The sequence below is a fragment of the Phytophthora infestans genome, genomic scaffold (genome assembly GCF_000142945.1).
Source record: "Phytophthora infestans T30-4 supercont1.1 genomic scaffold, whole genome shotgun sequence".
Classification (NCBI taxonomy): domain Eukaryota; phylum Oomycota; class Peronosporomycetes; order Peronosporales; family Peronosporaceae; genus Phytophthora; species Phytophthora infestans.
This window is the reverse complement of record NW_003303758.1, coordinates 5,603,326-5,622,337: the sequence shown is the minus strand read 5'-3', so window position 1 is coordinate 5,622,337 and position 19,012 is coordinate 5,603,326. Positions and strand designations below refer to the sequence as shown.

The following is a 19,012-nucleotide window of genomic DNA, read 5'->3' as shown; positions in this document are numbered from 1 at the left end:
GTGTTTACAATATCCGGTCGTGTTCCTCTCACTAGATACTGTACCGATCCTACTAAACCCCTGTAGTCAAATTGTTGAGCTGCTATTTGTTCAGCCGTCATCTCCGTTTCAGGCTCAAGCTCAAGACCTGTGCTTTGGGATACTGCTACTACTGAGCTGTTCTCAATGTTATATTTTGTTCTGTAGCTCTAAAACACAATGATGTTGTGAGATTGACATGGACTTCTCTGTTCTGCCGCTTGGCTTCCAACTTCAAAATGTAGTGGATGTCGCCTAAATCCTTCATCTTAAATGTCATGGATAGTTCTACTTTGACTTTGTTGATCAGTCATAATCGTTAAATCATCAACATATACAGACAACGACACAAAAAGCCGGAGTTGATAAACACAATTCCGATAGTAAAATCTGCGACACAAAAACTCGGACAGCTAGCAAAACATATTTTGATTGGATGAATACAACTGAGAGTATGGAATAAAAAGTTCAGCTACGCTTGTTTATTATACCGTTGTCGACTCATAGCACGGAATTGCTGATTTAAAGCTACGAATTACGTGCTCGTTGGGAAAACTTTCCCAAGCTGCAATTGTAGCTTGTATGGCTCGAAGACATTTTTCAGCAGCCGTAAGGCCTTTTTGGGGTAGTAATTTACCTCGAATTCGAGACTTTAGAGGTCCCATTACCCCTACATCAAGTGGTTGACAAACCGATGTAGCTTTATCGGGTAATGGGACCACTGTAGCGCATGCCTGTTCGGCTACCACACGTATACCCTCCTCTGAAACGTGACAATAATAATTGTCCGTTAAGAGGAGGGAAGGGGAGTTAATTTCATATCATAAAATGTTTTCTACATAAAACTCCCAGCCGACGGTATCCATCCAGCCAAACTCTTGTACTGTGTAAAAGTGACCACTTGGCAGCGTGCTTAACTCGTTGGAATCAATAAGTCCGCCACGTTTTTCGCGCAGTATGAAGAGAATCGGAAGTTTTTTTTTTCCTAAAAGCAAACATTTTTAGTAAACAAAAGTAAAACCAATTTATAAAAATCTTATAATTAGCGCAAGGAAAGAAAAAAAATAACAACCTTCCATCAGCGCGAACTGTCAAGACAGCCGTCATGCGTCCGCAGTGCTTTGTCAGATTTAGATTTTAACTGATCCTTTTCGCCCTTTAATTGCCCAGGTTCTTGCTGGCGGCATGTCGAACTGGATGGCCGTTTCATCCATGTTGTAGATTTCCGGAAGAGAGTACGAACCGTACTTACTCCAAAATTCAATTGCAAAATCCGTTTTTAAGCGCTGCAGATCCACACTTGGGAGCTTGGTTTCTTGGGCATTTTGAGTTGAGAATCCTACCGACCCACCACCCATGCACCGTGCCGTGCCGGTGGCCCAGCTTTTCAATGACGGCCGTGAGCTTAATCCTCTCAATGAGGTCGACTGCCGCCAGCTTCTCTTTAATTGGGTAGCCGCGCTGCTTCTTCGTCCTCATCATAGGTTTAGAAAGTGATCGTGCAGCGCGGCTTCACCCTCGAATTGCTGGCTTCCAACCGAATTTTAGCTCAATTTATTGGATGGTCATCATAACTAAACTACTTTTTGATTGGTCAATATTTGCTATGGAGCGCTTTCATTTTTCCGTGTTTTGTGTACGCTGGCTTCTGTGTCGTTGTATGTACTACAATGATAATCCATCCATCTTCCACTTTTTGTATGTAGATGCAAAACTCTTTGTTGCACCGGACAAATACAAACTTTGTTAGGTACTTATGAAGGACTTGGTACCAAATTCGAGGTGCTTGTTTAAGCGCGTATATGCTCTTTGTAAGCTCGCATACTAATCCCTCTTTTCCGGAGGTATGATACCCAGGAGGTCGTCTCATATAGATTTCTGTATTCCCTTCCATTGTTCCATTTAAAAATGCTGTACAAACGTCCATCTGATGAATGTGATAGTTCAATATAGTACCCATGGCTTATACGAGTCTTAGCGATATAAATCGTGCTGCTGGTGCATACACTCATCACAATCAACACCAAATTCTTGGTGGTTCCCTTATGCCACTAGCATCACCTTAAACCGTTCAACAACCTTATTTGCATGACATTATACCTCAAGTACCCAATGGCATGGTAAAGCTTTTCTGCCAGGTGGTAGTCGCACAAGTTCACACGTGCCATTGGCGATAAGAGAAATCGTACTCGAGGTCTAGCGCTTGTCGCCATTGTTTACCATATGGACCCCTTTAAGCTTCTTATACATTTCGCGGAATTGGGGTCTTATTTTGGACCATATCATCTATGATGACGTAATTCAGTTGTGTTTGGAAGCACACATAGTCCCCGAAACGTGCTGTCCGTTTCTTCTCACGCCGGGGTCGCTTTGGTGTCTTAGCAGCTACTCCCACCGCTTCCACTAACCCTCTCTTTCGATTTGGCGCTATTTTAGCTTAAGTTATCTTTAGTTGCCTAATAGATGCTCCCACGGCTTGAGGAGATTTGTTGTTCTTATCATTGGTGTTTGCTGCTTCTCCGAAAGCACGCATTATTAAGCTAGTACTCTGCTGTGTATCAAACATGACATTTCGAGAATGAATGAACTTATTATTATACACATCCAGTAGTCTGTAGCTTTTGTACTCATCTGGTATTCCCAAGGATCTGCACTTAACGGCACGAGAAGACATTTTCTTATCTTTCTGTACCTCTTCTGCTATGTGTGCAAAGCATATACTACCCCAAATATGAAAATCACTAATGTCTGGGCCCTTGCCGTAGGTCATTTCGTATGGTGTCTTGTTTCCTAAACGGCTCATAGGAGTCATATTCTGCACATACGTCATGTACATAAGTGCTTCTGGCCACCAGCGTCCAGCCATACCGGTATATTTTAGTGCGCAGCGAGCTTTACTCATTTTGGTTTGATGATCACGTTCTGCTGCACCATTCTCTTCTGGGCAGTATGCGTTTGACATTTGAAACACTATGCCTTTTTCTTTTAAAACGTTTTGAAGGTCTGATTTACAAACTCAGTACTCCATCTGATCTTATGCGTCGAATTGTAAGCTTACCTTCTCGTTCCAACTGCAAGAGTAACGATTTGACTTTGCCATTGACCTCTCCTTTATTTCGTAGCACGTATGTCCAACGCCACGAAAAATGGTCATCGATTATGCTCAAAAAGTATCGTATAGCTCCTATAGTTCCATACACACCGATGGTTTTCATAGGTCCATTCGTGTCCATGTGGATGGTACTTATAGGATGCTCGTCTTGACCACCCTGAAGGTTTATATAAGACATCCTTCTCATTTTCATTTCTGCACATGTTGAGCAGAAAAAGCTATTTTTCTTAGCTTGCAGCTCTCAGTGTACGGGATACCTTTTACGCGTTGATTACTCATCATAGTAATAATCTTCTCTTTATTAAGGTGCCCTTATCGCACATGCCATTCTTTCATTAGGCTCTCAATTTTGCTAAGGTTTTAAATAACCAGTGGCTTGCAAGGTATTACTTTAATAGCATTGCATGTTCTTTGTCTTTCTCTTATCGTACTATATTGCACATAGTACGCTCCATTGTATGCCTTTGCTACAAACAATAGTTTGCGCTTCCACAAAATGAACTTGTGCAAGTCACTATTACTGGCTATAATTAGATATCCTAACTTCTTAATTAAATATTAACTAAACATGTTTGATTTTGCGTGAGGTACTAATGTAATATTTCCAAACTGTATTGATTTAACCCCAGCTGGACCCATTAACGATAATTTAACGGTACCAATAAATGTATTTCTTAGTTTAGAGCCTTGTCCAAATGTATCAGCTTCAAAGAGCTGAATGTCACAACGCCTTCCGCTGCGTTAGTCTGATGCACACCAACCCAGTACCAGAAGAAAATCTTGCCGCACGCCAGTGTACTCTCCGTCGTCGAGACGTTGAGAGTTGATGTAGACGCTGTGGCAATAGAGTTATTGCACAATGAAATATCTTCATGTAGATGTCGGCAAAGTGTACGAGTGCGGCAAAGTGTGCATCCTTTTACGGATTGTGAGCAACTGTCTTGTCGATATCAGGCAGTACTTGCCGCAGACCCGGTAGAAAATCTTCTTCGAATCTCCGTAGTCTGTGTTAGGCTCTTTGGCCACGAAGACCGACGAGTGTCCAGTCAATTTGTACCCGCATCCTGTATCCAAAACCCAACAGTTTTCTGTTAGCTCAGTTAAAGGTTTTAGCAGAAAGGGGTTTAGTTTGCTTACCTTTTCCTCGAAAGGCTTGGACCTTTTTCTCCAATTCCTTCGCAGCAGACGTGACCAGCGCGCTGCTGACAGGCGTCACTTTTGCGCCGTCAAATTCATGCATGTCGTCGTCACTGTCGCTTGGTGGGTCGCCTGATACCAGGCGACGTGCCTCGTGGCGTCAGTGGTAAGTCACTTGGCCCCAATGTCTTTGTCTCGTCTTTACCTGGAGTGGCTGACGTCGCATCCGAGATATTGAGGCGCTGTAGTGCAACCGCATCTACCAGAACTTCATTGCACTCCATAGCCTGGCCCATTTGTCCTTTTTGTGCCTGCATGCGCTGTAACATGGCTGCATCCACCGGAACCTCTTTGCGAGTCACGTTTTGTGGGGGCTGTACCTTTTGTGCCTTGCCATTACCCGTCCTTTGCACCTTGAGTGGGCCCCCATCACTGAAGATGTTGCCTCTCCCAACTTCTGCCTTTCTGTTGGCCTGTCGTGTTGGGCAATTATTCTAATAGTGCGGCCCGATTCCGTTCATCCCGTTGAACATGCCGTTGCAATAGTAGCATGCATTCTCATCATCCACAGAGAGAGACGCCTGCTTGCGCTTGACCGGTCTCTTGTGGGGTCCTTTCATGTTCCTCGCCGAACTCAGTGCCGCAAAGATGACCTGCATCGGCACAGGGGCTGGCTCATGGCTCGTCTTACCCATAGACTGTATCTCGGTCGTACTTTTTTTTTACCAAAAAGTGCCTTCAATTTTCTTCTCGACTTCTCCAAAGTGAATTCTTCAGACGCAAACGTCACGCTTGGCCCCATAAGTGACTTGGCAACAGAGCCAGGATTTTACCAATCATGAGCTGACTAGGCAGCAGGTGTACACAAAGCACCTCTTGGCCTTGTCGGTTCAGCCTGTTGCGTACACCGCGCAGACGCTGAAACTGCTCTGTCACATTGGCGAAATCCATAACCAGGACAGCCTCGAATTCTTGAATCATGTCGACCTCGTTGCCCATCGTTTTGTTTGGCCGAAATCAGCTTCAAGCTGCTGCCAGAACGCGGGCACTGCCTGTGACATCAGAGGTGTACTTTATTGCGCCATGAACCGATGAGGCAGTGTCTGATTGAAGAGACCCCGAAGGTAGGACTCTTGCTCAACCAGAAACACCATCTCCAGCTGGTATTGCTCCAGCTCCTGAGCAGTCGGACCTGCGTCCGGCTCTGCAACTTGGATGGGCCAAGTCAGCAGATCCTCGTACCCGAGACGGGGCGGGGGGGGGGGCGCTTATCCTTGATTTCAGCGACTCGACAAGAATTCGTCTTGTTTGTCAGATGGGTAAGCACCTCATCTTTCTAGCGCTGAAAATCGCCTGCCTTTCCTTTGAGCTTGAGTCCAACAAAGTTTTCCTTGTTATCCTTGGCCATCTTAGAGTTTCCAACTTGAAATGTTAAACGGCCAGTTTTAATTTAAACTTAATGCTTATATTTATTTTCTTAATGCCCCTATAGACTGATGCGCTCAGTCGCTGGCAAAAGGAGAAGTGAGCTCCTTTACCAGCTAGACCATCATCGCGCGAGTGGTTCCGCCTGCAGAAGGCTTCCCCTGTACAGGCTGTTTTATCCTAATTGATTGGCTACATATTTGTGTCTCATGATGGCTTCTCTTATCCTTGTTGGTGGAGCCGCCTATCTGACCGGTGGACACCTCCCACTTACCGGTAGGCTCACTGGTATTTATGCCATCGTTTAAATAAGCATTCTAACATGTGGACCCTGCACCGAAGTCACCAGCGAGTCGCGCATTGCACTCTCCAGAAGATCCTAGATTGATATTGCGAGCGAAGTGAGCCGCGGGGGCGCCAAAGGGATGCTAACCAAGTCTGATATGGTCATTCAAAATATAAAAAAATATTAAAAGAAATCGAGTTTAAGTTAAAAATTATCTGTCATGACAACACCGTTCACTCTAATTAGTCGTGCTTCGAAATTAGTCGTGCATTCGCGCTTTAGTGACGTCATTAGTGTGGGATTTTTTAGAAGACTCTTCAATTCTAAACGAAAACACTGCTTTCGGAAAGATCTCTGCGATTACTTTATTTTAGTATGCTTGGTTTGAAATAAGAGCGAGTAGTTTTGGCAACTTAATTCCAAAAAAAATTGTGCTCCAACCTCAACACCATTCTTAGTCATGGCATGACTAATTAGAGTGAGCGGTGAGCTTAGGAGAGGCTCTTACTTGTAGACATGACGGATACTTCTGAATTTAAACTCTAATTTTTACAACCGATATTCTAACTTTTCAAAAATATGTAATCAATCCAGTGTATTTTGTTGAGACGTATTTCACGTCTCCGCAATTTGCGTCAGCGAAAATGTGGACCACACAGGTGCTACTTGAACTATTAAAAGTATTTTTAGACCGTCAATGTGGACCACACTCCAGTTTCGTGTTGTTTCTGGAGCTGTATTTCCTTAAGAAGTTCTGCTCCTACCGGAAGAGGACGTACTGTTTACACCAATAAAAACACGAAAACACCAAAACTATACTATCGGCACCGCTAAAGCACGGCTAGCACAGTAATATCACGAGCATCACCAATTTTTAAGACTGACCACCGCAATAGTACGTCCTGCACCAACCATAATTCAATCGCTAATTTTGCCCAATCCCCAGCCTGATCGTCACAGAAATATCGTCCAACGAGCGCAGTTCCCCGGCGAGGGGGGGGGGTTAAGGCAAGATCATTTTCCAACCAGCCGCATCAAGCTCATTCTTCCAGCTCCTTCATTTTGAAATGACCATTCGACACCCCTGGCAGCTTCTCGCCTCAGCAATGCCATGCGTCCAGGCAGCGAACCTTCTGGATGGTTTCAAGCAGACTAGGGTGGCGAAGAGTGAGCGGGCCCCGTGCTCCGTATGCATGGCCCCTGCTCCGCATCCCATGAGAATTTAGCGCCTGTTTTGCGCGTGCAAGGCTTGCGCTGACGTAACGTCGGCACAAGAGTGTCCGTGGCGAGCCCGGGTCATGTCCTGTCAAGAGCAAGGCTTTGTGACGGTCGAGGAGGCATACACCCATGCCACTCCAGCACGCTCGCCACGCAAGCTGGTGCTGACCCCACCAATGAAGGAGGTGGTGAAGGACTGGGCAGCCCAGGGACTGAAGCCCAAGCGCATCTATAATGCACTTCTTCAGCGTTTCAACCTGACCGAGGCGACTGCGCCTTCTCTATCAACTGTGCAGCGTTTTGCGCATCACCATGCTACGGGACGGCTTGGGGGAAGTGACCTTCTGGACTCCGTACGCAGAAAAATCAAGGACTCAGGGTTTACGGGACACGAAGATGAAGCAGCTCCGTTCACATTCACAAGCCGCAGTGATACAGACGGCAAGCCAATCACTGACAATGGCAGTGACGCTGATCCGTTTGTGGTCGGTGTTAGCTCGAAGAAACTCCTACGCCGTGCCGACCGTGATCCAGAGTCTTTCATCTTTCACTTGGACGCGACCTACAAGCTCACGCAGGTCGGGTATCCAGTTATCGTTGTCGGGATCTCGGACAGGGCAAGACGATTTCATTTGCTGGCAATATTTATTGTCTCGCAACAGCAGCAACTACACTACACCGAGGTGCTTGCGCTCGTGTGTAAGATGTACCAAACTATAGTTGGTAAATTTCTCCGGGAAAGCTATGTGATGGGAGATGCTGACGCAGCCCAATGGAACGCGGTGAACGACGTGTTTGGGCAAGGGGGGGGAATTTGTATTTCTGATGTGCTACTTTCATGTGGCAAAGAAGGTATACGAGAAAACTCGCTCGTTGGGGTCTGTTGCGGCCTCCTCTGTCATGAAATACATTCATGAGCTCCATTTCTCGACGGATGAGGCGGCCTACAACTCGAAGCTAGGAGAAGCTCAAGCGAGATGGTCAAAAACTCCGGAACTGGCGAAATTTTCTTCCTATTTCTCAAAGGTCTGGCTGAACGAGAGGGTGTGGCGTTGGCAATGTTTCCATACACCGAGTGGTTTTGCGACAACGAACAATCCATGCGAGACGTACAATGCAGCGATTAAGAGAGATGTCACGCTCCGCAGAAAGCTGAAGGTCGGCGCCCTACTGCCCCAGCTACTTACTCTTTGCCGAAGTGAAGCTGTCACCGCAAGACCATTTGCCGTGTCCCCGGAGCCAGATTCTCGGTTGGTTCGTCGAGCTCGGGCGATGTCGCGGGCGGGCTTGCTTGAGCTACACCACCAGTCTCGGAACAGTATCGCATTTTTGCTAGCTACCACGACTGAGGCCGAGCCTTTGGATACAGTCCGTGTTATTAGCAAGCCGTGCCCGCGTGTACAGGATGAGATTCGCCGACGCAACGTTGAGGACTTACCCGTTACAGCCCGGCTGAGCAAACTGACTGCTGCAATGGAAACGCTTGGTATGCCTTCGAAGGGGTGGCTGATTGACATGAATTCGGGTAAGTGCCCTTGTCCCTTTTCGATGAAGCACGGCTATTGTGTGCACACACTCTACGCGATGGAATGCTGTGGAACTATGGATCTCACTGGACGTCAGACACTTGTCAATCGAGGAATATCCGGTCGCAAAAAGGGACAGAGCTCCCGCGGGCGCCCACGCAATAGTGGTGCGGCACTAGAGATGGAGTAGGATCTAGATTGAAGGAGATTTTAAATGTCTAACGTCTTTGCTTCATAAATCTCGACGGTGCTCAAGTCAGTTTACGTATGCTTATATCATGTCATACTTGTATTCACTTAATTTCCTCCATTATTGAGTTCGTTCAGAAATTTCCTTTTGCGTTGCTCTTAAATGCCATGTCTCGCAGGAATTCCGGGGTGCTACCGGCTCACGATATTTAGTCATTGCAGCGATACGAGCTCCCGTGTTCTCTCAATAATCTTTAATGGTTTAGCTTAGTCAGGGATGTGGAATAACTTACCAATTGTCACTACCGCGTCTTTATTACGTAAGACTGGTCATCACGTGAGCCCACCTCAGCTTTCGCCTACTTCACTCTTTTAAAAATACAGCCAAACATTCCGTCAAATACAGGCACCCTTTGATGAACGCTAAACGTATCATGCGTTATCGGGGCTACTAGCTAAATAAAAATTCAAGTGATAATATTGACGCTAAACGCAAACTACGCAATGACTTCTTTTACTCTTTCTTCAATTTTGCTCTTTACAAAACCCGCTTCCACATACCTACAAAGTAATCCAGCGAGCCCATCACATCAATTATAACAATACTTGTTTGGGCTGCTAGTTATGTGAATACATTCATGAAGTGAACTAATTGGACACGTTACGAAATGTAAAGATGACTCTAACGTCTTACGTGAAGGTGTCTTTATATTTAGTTGACAAGAAACTTACATATATTATAGCACATCTATATGCAGCGGAGTCGTGGATGTTTTGACGGGGCTGCCACGTCAAGAAATTAAGACGTTGAAGTTGCATACTTTACCACTTCAACGAGTTCCCAACAATAAAAAACGAAAAGAACACACCTAAATTTAGATTATCTAGTACGTTCTTACTGTTGCTCCACCGAATCGCTCGTGTCAGCGTTTGTCCTCTTCGCTGCTCGCATTTTCTTCATTTTGTCCAGTGTGATGCTCTTCTTCGTGCGGCTTTTCAATGACCGAGTAGTCGCTGCATTGCGCGCGTAATTCGTCGCAGCTGGCGTAGGAAGTTGGGAAAGAAAATGGGCGCGCTCACGCTCGAAGTATATCTGTCGCGCCTTCTCGTCCCTACACTCTTTCATTTTCCATTCTCTTTTCTCCATGGCGCAATACGCTGACAACGTCGACTCCCATACTTTCAGTGAGCCACGCCGAGCGCCCGAGGTAACGCGAGTAGCGTAGCGAAAAGATGCCAATCTGTCCTTAGCGCTGATAATCACGTTGCCAGAAATGGCCCCCCACCTTAGGTGATCCGGCGTACCGTGGATAAATCCAAGTAGAACAGAATGATATACCAGCATGTTCAAATAAACCACATCACCCGGGCGCTGCACTAGTACGCACGATTTGGTTGTGTCGATCATGCGATTGAAAGTGTCGTTTCCGTTTTCAAAACTAAACAATTCTGCACACTTAGGCGTTCTGAAGAACACCCAAATCTTGAAGGTGTGCGTGAGGCTTGGAGGTATATACGACACTACACGACCATGGTCTGCGTGAATCGGCGAGATTCGATTCCCGCTTTGAAGCCATGACTCCACAGGGTACACGTAGGCCTCATCGGCAGGAAATACCAGCTTAGAGTAGTATCCAGGAAGATTGACTATGAGTTGATCGCAAGGGGTTGGAATCTTCTTTTCCCATAGGCTCTCAACACGACGCTGAACATAGGCACGCATATCCATCACGCGCAGTAAGTAATTGAAGTGGGTAGGCGCTTCGGGAAGTCGTTCCTGTTTGCGAAAGCGTGCCACATCGTTACAGGCTCCTCGAAAGACTAACGCAGGCGCCTCGCTGCTAACCGCGTCGCTCCATGAGAACCCACCGTCAACGTAGCGGTCAGCGGAAGCAGAAATCTTGGCTACAATGCGCGGAATCATAACTCTGCTGTTTCCATAATCTCCACATTTCGCAAGATCACACAACTCGTTGATAAAATCCACCATTTTATTACCAGAACACCGCACACTATCGTAGCCTAGAAGATCGTGGACTAGGGGTCAAGCAATCGCCACCTCCGGGCGTGTCGGTGCTCGCTCTGCGGTCTCGGACGTCCTCTTGAGGCCTTCTGGAACCGCGCGAGTAGCTGGCGCTTGGACGGTCTTGTTGTGAGAATAGAATTTGGGACAGAGCATAGTACAGTCGTCTACACAACACATTATACATTATTTTGCCTCATACGGTAGGTCTATGTGTGTGGCTGAAAAGCAGCGGGAGTTGATGGGAAGAATACGGTTCATGTTTTGCACCGGTGCTCCTGCTGATTATGAGGTGCTGACCAAAAAAAATGCTGGTGTTTCTGGTATTTCCTCCTACCGGAATGCGGTAGGAGCAGTGTGTTTTGAGGTAGCACCAGTGTGTTTATGAGACAAGTGAGCAAATTCGAGATGGGGAAGCCTGTTCTCAGAGTTTTATAGATTTATCCGTCATTCCCCAAATCGACCCGTAAATAGTAGGTGGAGCGTCCGTGCTTGGTTCGAGTGGTGCTGAACGCTGAGTGAACATGTTGTTGTGCTTACCCGTGAGCCTAGAGCGACGAGAGTGAAGGATCTTGCAGTGGAGAAGCGCTGCTGAGCGCCGCGCGCGCTTGCTTGGGCTTCGAGCCCAGCGACGAGAGATTGAGCGAACAGCACGACGACCCGAGGCACAAGACTCCTGCCATCGACATCAACACCGCCAAGTGTAATCAGCCAAAGGACGAAGTGCCCTACCAGTTCAGTAAGCCCGTGAGGAGCAAAAAACCTCTCGAGAAATGCTAGCAAAAATTTCGATAAAGCTCAGCGCAGCTAGCGCTGCGCAAAGTTGCAAAGCTGTGTGCGTCAAGCGCAACAGAGTATAGCGTAAAGGCTGAATAAATTAACGAGCTGCTTTCAGGTGGATATTGCTATAACGAGTGCTTGTCGGTTGCTGATACCGAGGCCATCGATGGCCTTCGACTGCTTAGCTGTCGCTACTGTCATTGGCTCTCTGCAACATCTATACTAACATCCATGCACAGTCTCGCTGTCAAGTATGGCAATACTGGCGTTGTTAGTCCATCATTTGCGAAACAAAGGGAGCCTGACAGAAGCGCAAAGTGGTGAACGCGTACAATGCTTTCTCGCAAGCAAACACGGATAGAATCGGTATAGTAAACTTCGGGGGTGCGCACTGGTTAACCTACCACAAAGATGTTCAAGTCCGAGCCTGCTGTTTGATCCCCAGCAAGGCACAAAAAACTACAAAAGGCTGGAGAATACAATCAAGGAGGTTGTAAAACCGCTGCTACCAATGAACGTCGAGCTCAACCACTGCAAGTTTACCTCGTGTCTTCAAGAAGACAGCGACAACTGTGAACTGTGATGCTTGATCGTACTGGAGCTGACACTTGCTCGTACTCCGTGGCACAAGAGCCTTTACAAGCCGGTGCCGTATCTTCGATATCGATACTTGGGTACGTGCACGAACTCCATCGACCAAAAACGCGATGGAAGATAAATCTCGAAATATAGACATGCACTCGTGCTGCATAACATGGATAGAGCTACATAATATGAGCAAGATAAAAAAACATGGCTTTGACTTCAGTGTTTTTTTTTCGGAAGGAGTAGCAAGGGCCTACAGTATTTCCTTACACAAAACGAGTGTTTTTGTGAGTTGCATCTGTTCTATTTTTAGAGCAGCTCCATAAATTTGGAGCCTCTTTTTTTGCGAAGTGGACATTCCTAAAAGAAACGAAAAATAATGGCGGAGCTCGCGGCCACCACTGACGAGGACTCCCTCGGGGCCGAGAATGAGTACGGTTTGCGAGATCTAGCGAGACTGCCTCTGCTGGAGCAAGTGCATCGACTGTTCCATGCCATTCAGTGCAAATATCCCTACAAAGAGGTACACACAGCCAAATTTAGCCGTGTCACAAGTGGCCTCACTAATGCATCAAATACGTGTAGACCAATGCGTGGAAGACTTTGCCACTGGATCAGAAGAAGAAAATGCTGAGCTACATTCGTGACAAGCGGCAACGCAAGCAACAGAGTGCTGCGGAGTCCAAGGGCGAGTCAGCTGCTGATGATGAGTCCAAGTCGGTAGACAAGGAACCTCCTATGGACCCTGCAATGGCTGTCAAGTCCGATCCTTATCTCAAGATGCTGCAGCAGAGAAGTTTACGTTCGGCAGGCTCCGCTGTGACTGGAGAGGATGGGACAGCTCTGCCCAAGCACCCGAACAGTGCTTATGTTGCGCCAGCACAGGTGCCGCATTATACCCACGTGAAGCCCAAGTTTAAGTCGCGCTGGCAGGTGGCGGAAGGAGAGTTCTTTGAAGAAATGTGCGCGTGTGGAGTGAAGCATAACACGAGCAAGAAGGGCAAGAAGGCGTCTTTGATGCTGCACACTATCAGCTCCATGATGAGCACGTTTGGTGACAGTACCAAATCCTGTGTGACTGCTGTGGAAGAGGTGCAGGCCCTGGGTGAGTCGGCTGTGTAGAAAGAGGTGTGTGGAGCTTACTGACGCTGATGTTGTGTGTTATCTGGCCATAGTTGGTGACCACATGCGGAAGGTTTTAGGCTCAGTGAACCCGGAGGTGCTGACGGCTTCGTCGTGTTTGAGGGTACGATGTAGCTTCCTAAATGACGCCATGGTCTCGTTATTTACAACGTTGTTTTTTTATTACTTGCAGACACTAGTGGAAATATTTGAGGAAGAGGCAATATATTACGGGCGTTGGCGGGAATTCCGTGGCGAGACGAAGCACGAAGAGAACGAGCTGGAAGAAGTGGAGGAAGAAGAACTGGCAGAAGAGCTGGACCTATTTGCTGTGTCTGAGGCTGAGGACGTGTTTAACGAGGCGTTTCTGGTGCGTCGGACATTGTTAATGGCTGGGAAATCCATTACTGTGTGTACTAACTTGAGTTAATTGGGTGTGTACAGGAGCGGATACGTTTCGCCGACGAGCGCACAAAGAAGATGGACTGGTCTATCTACGACGTGTTCGCGAGAGGCCGCAAACTGAATTTCATGAACAACAAGGCGCAGCAATTCCGCGAGTGGTTGGGGCTCGGAAAGATCTCGCGCGCGTCGCTCGAGTTCCTCAACTTTGTTGCTTATCACAAGTACGGTGTGTCTTATTTTATTCATTGCTGGCTTTGACTAACATGTCCTTATGTCCGACGTGTTAGCATTGGCCGGTTAGTGGAGCTGGCAATCAAGAATCGGACTGGCGGCGAGCTGAAACAATTGGAGACTCCGTTGCTGAAAGATGACATTGAGTGAGAATTGCTTCGTTCTCTTGCATTTATCCCAGATGAGAGTTATTCTAACCCTTGAAATTCCTCAGGTCCGTGGCGTTGACGTTCCTCCCCGCTCAGCCTCTGCCTAAGCTCATTGACCGACCACCTGCCGCGAAAACTCGTCGCGTCGGCGCTAGTGCCGCAAACAGCAAGAGCGCCCCCGCATCCAGGATACAATCCGAGGCTAAAACAACAGAGTCAGGCACGAAAAGTGAAGTGGTAGGGACAGCCAAGCCAGCAATCGCACCTTCGATCGTCAGTGCCAGACCTACGCGACTAAAAAGGTTACGATAAACACAGCAGTGGCTCTAAGCAGGCAATGGCTAGATGAAACGACACTAGATACGCTCTTAGCTACGACAAGCGTGTTTGCATCGTGCTCATAGTCTTGGCAATGATATCATTGCGCTCAGTGCACCCTTTCGTATCGTTTCTGGACGGAAATCCACAGTGTACTATTGCAAATCAGCCCACCTCCTCTCGATGGTCTCGACTCGGAAGCCGCTGCTTACATGCGTGAGCGTCGTGTGGCGTGAGCGACAGGAGACGTTGGGCTTCCTCCCGCATGTGGCTGCTCTGATCTCGGCGTACTTGGACAGCTCGCAGCTCTGGAACATTCCGCAAGCTCTGGACTTTGGATATTTGCATCTGTTGCAGCGACTTGACGCCACTTCACGACGTCTGCGACCGCTATCAAACCGTAGTTGCTTTCTATCGGCAGCACAACGAGGTGACCTTGCATTGCTGCAATGGTTAGCAGTGTATGACCCTGACTTCAAGGGTTATGGAGGAGTACTGGATCACGCGGCAGAGCACGGTCAACTGGAAGTGGTTAAGTGGCTGGATAAGACCCTCCCCGACTTGCAAGCCGGCAAACGGACATCTTAAAGTTGTGCAGTGGCTACATGATAACCGGAGTGAAGGGTGCTCTCATCATGCCATCGATGAAGCAGGAGCTAGAGGACACGTCGCAGTTGTCGAGTGGTTAGGCGCTCACCGTGACGAAGGGGAGACCAAGTATGCCATGAACTTTGCGGTATGGTACGCTAAAGCCCAAATGGTACATTGGTTGTATAAACACCGTAGCGAAGGATGCAGTATCCACGCCATGGTGTTCGCAGCGAAGCGTGGGGATCTCGAGCTGCTCAAATGGCTCTTTGAACACAAAGAAAGGCACTGCTAGCCTCCGACGCAGAAGACAGCTCACCTCTAGTGATGGACCACGCAGCGGAATACGGACATCTCGACGTGGTCCAGTGGCTGCATATGAACACGACGGGCGGTTGCACCACGGATGCAATGAATGGCGCGGCACGTGGGGGATACTTGGAGATTGTAGAGTTTTTGCACGACCATCGCTCTGAAGGATGCACCAACAACGCGATGGACGGCGCTGCACGAGGAGGCCACTTGCAAGTGGTAAAGTTCTTACATGAACGTCGCCGCGAGGGCTGCTCGTACCTAGCAAAGGACTACGCGGCTGCCGAAGGTCATCTGGACGTCGTCAAGTTCCTGCATTCTCACCGCAGTGAAGGCTGCAGTCCCTGGGCAATGAACTCCGCTGCAGGTGGTGGACATCTCGATGTTGTTGAGTTCTTACATATAAGCCGAAGTGAAGGCTGCACCGAGAGAGCGATCGATCGAGCGGCTGGTGGTGGATATCTTGCTATTGTGCGGTTTCTTCACGAGAATCGCTCCGAGGGATGCACTACCGAGGCGATGGATGCGGCTTCTTGCTCTGGACATTTGGATGTCGTCTTGTTTCTTCACTTTAATCGCAGTGAAGGGTGCACTCAGAACGCAATGGACACTGCAGCCCGCTGTGGCCATTTGGACGTTGTGAAGTGGCTACATGAGCATCGATTTGAAGGCTGTTCGACGGAAGCAATGGACGGTGCGGCTTGGTTCGGCCACTTAAATGTCCTTCGCTTCTTGCATGAACACTGCATTGGAGGGTGCACTAGACGAGCGGTACGTGACGCGTTGATCGGTGGTCATGCGGAGGTGGCTCGGTGGCTTTTTGAAAAGTACCCGCGATTTAGAACAAGTGCCGTGAAGTTTTAAGTATGGAAGCTTAGCCATGCTCCGGGGTGAATATTGCAATTAAGACTTGGTATTGTAATCGACGTGTGCAGTACTTGATCGTTGCAGGTGCTTTGCATTCATGGTAGAAGAAATATCGAAAACGGCAGTGCAACAAGGATCAATTCTCCAAGTATTACTCGTACATGTAGTGGATCGTTGATCGGAAGTGCGACGAACTTGATTCATGTGCTCCATGTCAAATACATGTAGTGACAAGTGTACAATGTACACTGTACTGCACAATCCGAGTGCGAGCTTGGATCTTAAATAGCAGCTCCACGAGGTACAGTACAATACCCAGATGTTCCTTCACGTGGTGAATCTTTACGGCAGGACTGTGAATCACAGTGTGAGACCTTATTCGCCTCCATACGACACACGAAGTCGCTTTCTGACACGCTGAAAGCATCGTGCATTCTTGGCCTTTGAGGATGAGCGCTGGACCACGTACTACATGTACATGTACTGTTTCGTCAGCTGATGTACAAACTGCTTCCCAACCTGGCGGTAACTTACCGCCAGTAAGTTGAGCACAGCTTTGCAATGTTACGACGGGATCCGTACCGGTTCAACGCTGCAATGCCATCTGGTTGAGCTCGAATCCCCTCCAAATTGCAGTCCAATGGAGGGAAATGAAGGCTCTAACCCCCTCCGCTTGCGTTCGCATGGGTGACGCTTATGGTTGTCTAGGCTGTCGGTGTTATGGCTTGCTGAACAACATCAGCATTGGTTTAGCTTTAATTGTAGTCATCAAATGCCCTCTCCAAAAGCTGCCTCCATGTATGAAGGCGTCATGGTCTCAAGCCGGCGCTGTGTGCTGACGACAACAGAATGATGCTCAATCAAGTGCCTTAATGCCAGATCTAAACCTAAAGTAACGTTAAGTAGTATTTCCTCCTTACCGGTACATGTTGTCCATGATGAACGACAACCGGTCTGCAAGGTAGATGGACTCCATCGACCTTGCAGACTGGTTATCGCTTTAAAGGGTGCTGAGAGTCTCAACTTAAGACTGAGAGCGGCCAGCTCAGAAGTAGCCCACTCAGAATTCTCTGAGTCCGAGTGACTGTCCTGCGTTAAATTGTGAAATCCTATTTATTAAGTACATGCAATCCAATACCGGTGTCGTTGCTGATTCCCAGATAAAAATTAATCCAGCAGCATGTAACTTTGCGTCATCGATACAAATTGTATCCATTTATTAATAATATTGCTCAGGGATTTTACGAGGAGATGGTGTTGAAAAAGTCAAAAAAATTACTGAGAACCTGGCTTTCAAAATTTAAGTGTCGATTTTTCCGTTCATTTTTTCTTACAAAACTCGATGCTAAACTAGGATACAGTACATGTCCACGTAGATTATCCCTAAAGTCTGCGTACTTCAAGTTACCACTTTTGTATTTCTGTTGCGAAACGCTTTGTACATCTAGCCAATATTCGGTGCCCTATTTCGTGTTTTTCAGTGGCCACATACTCGTGTGTCAATAGGATGCTCCACGCATTCTTGGCTACGCGGGCAGGCTTGTTATGCCGCCCATACGTCGCTCCAGGCGTTAAAGTTGGTCTCATCCGATGTGCTTCCATCTCGTCCACCTCCAATCCAGCCAGTATCGCTCGAATAAACTTGTTCAGCGCACGCGCTTGGGTCGAAATAATCGCCCCGAGTCTGCAAACTTTTCTGACTCTAGAGAAGCACCTGCTGGTACCTTTCAGGTTCACAGTGCCGTGTGGCGACCCGAAATGGCCAGAGAAGACTTGGGGCTACCCGCTAGGTTTGTATTGCAAGAACTTGCGTGCGCTCAAGCAGCAGGGCAAATGTCTCCCATTCTTCGCCGTGGACGACCTGGAGGCGCTCGATTTTCCTTGGGATATGAGGCAGCGCAAGTGGGACGTGCTGGTGTTGCCATCTCTCAGGAGATTCAGTGAGATTAATGGCCATTGTGATGTCCCCGCCAAGTACGTGGTCCCTACGGAGGATGAAGCTTGGCCGAAGTTGCTATGGGGCTTCAAACTCGGACAGACCGTCATGAGTGTCAAGTATGCCGGTACCTACAAAGCCCAACGAGAGAGTTCTCAAGAAGAATTGGAGAAGATTGGCTTCTCCATGGAGAAGTGGAGTATTCGCATGTGGGAGACCAAGATCTTCCCGGCCTTGGAGGCGTTTAAGCGCGAGTTTGGACACTGCAATGTGAATTTCAACTTTGTCGTACCGGACAGCGAGCAGTGGCCGAAAGCGACGAGAGGGATGCGACTAGGAGCGACAGTCGCCAATATTCGCTGCAGAGGCAACTACGACGACATGACGGAGCGAGACAAGGACAAACTGGAGGCGATTGGATTCACCTGGTCTCCGGAAGACGAACGATGGACGTACAAGATCCTGCCGGCGCTGGAAACGTACCACCAAATCTACAGATCCGGCTGGGTACCGGCTGACTTTGTTGTTCCCGATGAAAAGCCTTGGCCTGAAGCCTCACGTGGACTGAGGCTCGGAAATTCGTTCATGAAGATCCGACACACAGGCGCATACTCGTCGTACGTGGAACGAGACAGAAAGCGACTGGATGGACTCGGATTCGACTTCTATGCGGATATCACGTCGATTCAGGCATTGAAGGCGGAATATCTATGATGATAACAGCAAGGGAGGAGGAAGAAATGTACTTACATTAGACGGAGTAGCATCAGCGCTCAGGTTTGTAT

At 47.9% G+C, this 19,012-nt stretch overlaps 4 protein-coding genes across 4 annotated transcripts; all 4 read left to right on the top strand.

The window, feature by feature from the left end:
- Positions 1-11,242: 11,242 nt before the first annotated feature.
- PITG_00948 (uncharacterized protein) lies at positions 11,243-12,297 on the top strand (the record flags this gene model as incomplete). Its single annotated transcript, XM_002909442.1, has 4 exons — positions 11,243-11,280; positions 11,513-11,673; positions 11,954-11,984; positions 12,183-12,297. The coding sequence occupies 4 exons, from the start codon at positions 11,243-11,245 to the stop codon at positions 12,295-12,297; spliced, it is 345 nt and encodes a 114-aa protein (XP_002909488.1).
- A 369-nt stretch (positions 12,298-12,666) lies between these two features.
- Positions 12,667-14,518, top strand: PITG_00947 (uncharacterized protein; the record flags this gene model as incomplete). Its single annotated transcript, XM_002909441.1, has 8 exons — positions 12,667-12,822; positions 12,885-13,404; positions 13,475-13,545; positions 13,615-13,791; positions 13,866-14,047; positions 14,114-14,203; positions 14,272-14,345; positions 14,442-14,518. The coding sequence occupies 8 exons, from the start codon at positions 12,679-12,681 to the stop codon at positions 14,516-14,518; spliced, it is 1,335 nt and encodes a 444-aa protein (XP_002909487.1).
- A 189-nt stretch (positions 14,519-14,707) lies between these two features.
- PITG_00946 (uncharacterized protein) lies at positions 14,708-16,366 on the top strand (the record flags this gene model as incomplete). Its single annotated transcript, XM_002909440.1, has 3 exons — positions 14,708-15,052; positions 15,093-15,335; positions 15,398-16,366. 3 exons carry the CDS (start codon positions 14,708-14,710, stop codon positions 16,286-16,288), a joined length of 1,479 nt encoding a protein of 492 aa, XP_002909486.1.
- Positions 16,367-17,655: 1,289 nt separating this feature from the next.
- Positions 17,656-18,941, top strand: PITG_00945 (uncharacterized protein; the record flags this gene model as incomplete). The annotated part of the gene is made up of 2 exons (XM_002909439.1): positions 17,656-17,663; positions 18,023-18,941. 2 exons carry the CDS (start codon positions 17,656-17,658, stop codon positions 18,939-18,941), a joined length of 927 nt encoding a protein of 308 aa, XP_002909485.1.
- Between the last annotated feature and the right edge of the window lie 71 nt (positions 18,942-19,012).